Source organism: Sinocyclocheilus rhinocerous, unplaced genomic scaffold (genome assembly GCF_001515625.1).
Source record: "Sinocyclocheilus rhinocerous isolate Xijiao unplaced genomic scaffold, SAMN03320098_v1.1 scaffold1914, whole genome shotgun sequence".
In the NCBI taxonomy this organism is placed as follows: domain Eukaryota; kingdom Metazoa; phylum Chordata; class Actinopteri; order Cypriniformes; family Cyprinidae; genus Sinocyclocheilus; species Sinocyclocheilus rhinocerous.
The window spans coordinates 126,929-132,860 of NW_015637141.1; the positions used below are offsets into that span (position 1 = coordinate 126,929).

Below are 5,932 nucleotides of genomic sequence, written 5' to 3' on the forward strand. Positions count from 1 at the left end.
CACACTATTTATTCACTCATACACTTATTTATCTAACACACATACTCAGTCTACATTTCAATTTGCACATAATATACCTGTACATACAACTGTCTATTGTTCTATACCTGTACATACAATTGTCGATTTGTATATTTTTATTCCTTATTTACTATCTCTATTTTTTATTTATTTTTATTTTTTATTATCTGTGTTTTTTTTGTTCTGTCACTGTGTTACACTGTGGAAGCTTCTGTCACGAAAACAAATTCCTCGTATGTGTAAACATACCTGGCAATAAAGCTCATTCTGATTCTGATTCTGATTGTATAGTCATATTGAAAGGTTTATATAAATATTACAGTGTGAATGTGGCCTTAGACAACTCAAGTTTTTTATTAATTCATGAATTGATTTGGAAACACCAATTTTATCAGAAAAATTGTAATTAGATTTGTTTCGCCAAACTGTTCAGCCCTAAGTTGCAGTAATGTTAAATACCTGTTTTTAAATTAAAGGGGTCATATGATGCAACTTCATTTTTTCCTTTCTCTTTGGAGTGTTACAAGCTCTTGGTGCATAAAGAAGATCTGTAAATTTGCAAAGACTAAAGTCTGAAATCCAAAGAGATATTCTTTATAAAAGTTAAGAGTCAGCCACACCTACCTAAAACGGCTCAAATCAGTTACATTTCACACTGTGAATGGCTGCTTTTCATGCCTTCAGTCAACCAAGCAAGCACAAAAAAAAAGCTGTGTGTGAACATGGAATACACTTCAGAGTTTTTAAACATTTGTTTACAAGGTAAAACAGTGGGGGTTTTTTTTTCAACCTTTTAAATTAACTTAAAATATTACATTTGGTTTATCAGAAGGTAAACTCCTTTGTTATGACTCACACCATGTTCTTGAATTCTATCATAATTGATAAGATTTGTTTTCTTATGTTTACTTCTGAATGATATTTTGTGGTACATAACATTACTATAAAAAAAAAAAAACACTAGACTTAAACTGTGCTACTAATTTTTTGCCTGTGCTCTTAAATATAATTTTAAATTAGGAGTACAACTGCTACTAAACAATGTAAGCGTAGAGCCCTGCAGGCTTTTCAGTAAAATACTGTCTCACACACATCACTGGTCTCATATTCAGCGCATCAGTGAACTTCCTCACCGATGAGATCTCTGGCAGTCTCTTGATCTTCTTGTATGCGACATACATCTGACAGCTGCAAAAGTGAATCAATGTGATATGGGTTAAGTTGCAGGAGAACCTGAAAAAAAAGAGAAACAGAGTGTCATCATACATAGTTAACACATCAGTTACTCATGTCTGCATACAAAAAATAAATAAATAAATAATATTTTTTAAATATTAAAATAAAATAAAATAAATATATATAAATATATAAAATAAAATAGTTTGTGGTTAACAACAATAAAATTACCACAAAGTTATTGGGGTCCATTGACTCAACCGCATCAAGAAACTTGAACTGGACTTGCTGATAGTCACGATTATGTTCAAAGGTGAAGCGCTGAATGCCGTCTTTAGACTCCACTAGACTCATGGAGATACCTAAAAGAAGCAATGACAGTGACCTTTATTTCGCTTTAATGGAGTTAACATACCAAAGATTCTCACAAATGCACACTGCAATTCACAACTGCTCACAACAAAATACTCAAATATATTAACACTATTTTGTTAACATAGAATAAAAAAAACACAGGTCATTTAATATCTGTAATTAAATTAGGGCTGCACAATGTAGCGTCTGGACCAATCAGACACAATTTTTTAAATTATATATAACAAATACTCTGTAACACCCCTCAGAGTCAACAAACCAACTATGAGGACCTATGGACCCTTCCCCCGAAATGCATCTAACACCTCAGAAAGGCAGAACAGGCCTCTGGTTCCATGGCAACCAATGCTGATATCACTGGTTTTATTGCCCAAAGGAATGCGGGCAGAGCACAACTCACAATTCATTTACCCTTAGGAAAGACACACAATGCCCATAAAAATGGACTCTTCTCTAACTAATTCATAGGAAAACCTTTCTGTGAATGAACACTCATCTCCTCAGGACATTGTATATACCATTACTGTTCTTCTATACTGTCTTTTGAATTGTATACTGTTTTGTGTGCGTGTTATGATAGATCACTAGTTAATATAGCCCCACCGATACCATGTTTGGTCTCTTTGAATTCGTCTTCTGATTATCTAAATGAGAGTTTATATTATATGTGGGTACATAGGCAATATATTAGTGTTCTAAGAATCTTTAGAAATTTTGATTCGAGTTCCATATGCAAATTACCATGCTCTCACACATTACTGGAGCCCCAAAGAGCATCAGGACTCTCTTTCAAGCAGGCGAGACGTGCAAGTATCAAACTTAGTCTTATTAATTGATACATTAAGTATCATTTGCACCTTTTACAAAGGTGTGTTTGAACTAAGGAACTGATGTTTCCTTCAGGCTGTAGATCTGCTGAATATCAAATGGTACCATAGCTTCATGTTTTTATTTCTCTTCTCTTTACTGCTTTAGCTTTAACCCTTTTTCCTATGCCAACTGTATGCGTGTGTGTGTGTGTATGTGTATGTTAGACTAGTTTAAGTGTTTATGTAGTTAATAAAGTCTTACTTGTATCACACTTGAGGTTGTTCATTGTTTGCTCATAATTGGAGTCCCTAATCATGCAGATTTTTGCTACATGCTCTGAGTAGTATTGTACAGTAAGAAAGTTATTTTCCTTAACCAGGAAATTAACGTTCTTAGAATTGACAGACAGTTGACCCCGAGAGGTCAAGTAAATACTTACAGCGGATCTAAATATTTATAATTAATTATAACTAGTTATAATTAATTATTCATATTTCCCCTTTGAGCTGATTCGCTACAACAATAATAACAAATAATGACAAAATTAGTCATCTTCTATAATGTGCAACACATATGCTGTAAACTGTGAACAAAAAAAAGGTTTTGGTCTGACCCTTTACTTTTCTGTATAGTAATGGTCCTACCTATAAACTATATGAAAATACTAAAAATCAACATGCAAAAAATAAAGATTTGTTGTTTTTAATTGTTTTAAGTTATTATAACAACAAAACTCTCTCTTTTGCCTTTTTCTCTCATTACATTCAATTCAGACTGCAGACTCAAAACTTGGGTAAAGCAATTTCTTTTGCCTTGTAGAATGCAACATTTAAGTACTGTTAAACCAAAAACCATTATGTTCCAGTACTTTTTAAAGAGAACTCAGTTAGGGTTGGGGTTAAAAAAGAATCAATTCTCGGAACTGCAGAAAATGATAATTAAAAACAAATAGAAATTAAAGATATAAAGTGGAAAAATTCTGACGTGCCATCGTCACCATTTTGAGCACTCAAAAACAAAGGTCCACTAGTTAAAGCACATGCGCCAAACAAGTCCATCTATACTCAGTCAACAGAGTATACTCTGAAGGGCTTGTGTGCTCAACTGTGTGGTAGACGGAGCAGGATGGAAAATGAAGTATACCCAGGCCATAATGGCAGACAGCTCTGATGTGTTGAAATTCATGAAATTTTAAGCATACTTTGTGCCTCAAAACACCAGAATATGCAAAGAAATAAGTAATAACATTATATGCATTAACATGTCAACATCAGTGTTTCCCCTGCCATTATATTAGGCGGGCGCCCCTTGAAGGTAAAGTTAATTTTATTTTATTTTCTATATAGCGCCAGATCACAACATAAGTCATTTAAGGTTACCTTTCCTATAGAACAGGTCTATACCTTGTTCTTTTATTAAACAAACTAAATAGCCTTATGTTATTTATCTTATTTACATGATGGCATGTCATTTCTGTCTCTACATGGTCACGCGTTTGCAGTTCTCCTCTGCTCTCTGTATCACGCACGGGTGGTTCCGCCCCGATGAACACACACACAGACACATGCGCGCACACACAGGTGAGCACACTCCCACCAGCAGACAAAGCGCATGTCAGAAAATATGTCGCATCAACCACCTGAATACACTCACAGATGTATGTGTGATTGGCTAAAATGCTCAACGCTGCAATGCTTAAAATGCGAAAAAATAAATCTTTCATACAGCATGAGCAGATCTAATCTTAATTCCACAATTATATAATTCCACAGACTTTTTATTATTATTAATTTTGCGTTAATTGCGACCGTTGTAATTATTTTAGTGTAATTGTTCAGGGGCATTGTGTGTTTATTTACCACATAAAAGAAGGCACCACACCCTTGTGTTAATTTTGCCCATTCCATATATATTTGTGCCCCAAGCACTGTTTGATTCCTGTAGATTGTATCATCGATTAAAACATTTGTTATTTAAAAATGTGTTATTTAAGTCTTCATAGCCATGTAGGGATATTCTTAGAGCAAAACAGTGCCATGAAATATCAGCCTTTGTTGTAATCATCTCAAACACTCAACAGACTGTCCGCGATGCCCACATTAATATAGTCTTTGAAACCACATCCTGGGCCCAGGGTCATTCATTCCACACTTACTCCAAGATTAGTGGTGACATGAGTTCTCTAAATAACAGTATCATGTCAAAGACACTATTAATCCAAATTCTTGCGCTGTGACGTGTATATTTAGATCTGTTTCCTTTGTCGTAGTTTTCCCTCCACTAGTTTGTTTCCTTAGTTACCAATTGCTCCACACCAGTTTCAGTTTTTCCTGATTACCTTCCCCATGTATTTAAACCCTGTGTCTTCCTCAGTTCAGGGTCTGCTATTGTTTTGCGCCCATGTGGTTGTTCTGTTCTCCCTGTGGATTTATTAAAATTACTTTCTTGAACTCTACTCCTTCGTCGTGCGCTTTATACTGGACAGCCCGTGACATGCGATTGAAACGGGTCCCACAAACGCCCCTGTGAGCCTATCATATGACAGAACATTTCTGTGTTTTACTGTGAATCATCCCCAAATCCATCACCGGCCCATCCTATAAGCGATACAGGTGATAATCTAGGGCCCTAACTAGGGATGTAACGATTACCGGTTTGACGATAAATCGTGATAAATACCCCACGGATAGTATTACCGTTTAATATTTTAATCATCACTATAACCGTATTCAATTACCGCGATTTGAACAACTGAGGATAAATAAATATTGTACTGCACAGGGCTCCAGTGTGAGACCAAATGGGCGCATTTTGCTATCATTTTTTCGGCCGGTGCGACTAAATTTTGTGTGTGGTCGCACTGGCGCGACCACCGCATTGTTTAACTCATAAGCGCTGCATTTCTGTTGCATATGAGAAACATCAAAAGGCAAACGAAACTGACAGCATAACGAAACCGCGCTACTCGTTTGAACTGTGCAGCGTTTCGAGTGTAGAGTCTGGTTTATACTCACCACGTCAGCAGGAGCGCGAAGCTGCATGCAGCAAAAATTACGCAAATATTGAGGAAACAATAGATGGGTTTCATGCTAAAGTAAAGTAAAAGACCGCTTCTTAAACCAAAGGTGAACATGTTGGTATTCTTGTGGGGAAAAAAAAAAAACCATGCAAGCACTGTCACCGACAGCAAGTTTAGTTTTACTTTTCTTTTTGTTTTCATTTTGAAAAGCTTGTTATCTTTGCTGTTTATCTTGATTTGTGTGTCAGTACTTTTTGAACATTTCCAGCACATTTTAACAATACCGTGATAATACTGATAACCGTGATCATTTTGGTCACCATAATCGTGATAAGAAATTTTCATACCGTTACATCCCTAGCCCTAACGTGCCTGGGGGGCCCTGCTGGGAGATATACAGGTGCATCTCAATAAATTAGAATGTCGTGGAAAAGTTAATTTATTTCAGTAATTCAACTCAAATTGTGAAACTCGTGTATTAAATAAATTCAATGCACACAGACTGAAGTAGTTTAAGTCTTTGGTTCTTTT

General features: G+C 35.7%; 1 protein-coding gene across 1 annotated transcript in view; it reads right to left on the reverse strand.

Moving 5' to 3' along the window:
* Nucleotides 1-5,932, reverse strand: part of LOC107748606 (TCF25 ribosome quality control complex subunit) — a gene marked incomplete at its 5' end in the record, with an annotated part of 100,406 nt that overhangs the window by 91,562 nt on the left and 2,912 nt on the right. Inside the window, 2 exons of the mRNA XM_016563484.1 lie at nt 1,155-1,254; nt 1,429-1,559. Of these exons, the coding sequence (XP_016418970.1) occupies nt 1,155-1,254; nt 1,429-1,559 (231 nt within the window). The remainder of the gene's footprint in view (nt 1-1,154; nt 1,255-1,428; nt 1,560-5,932) is intronic.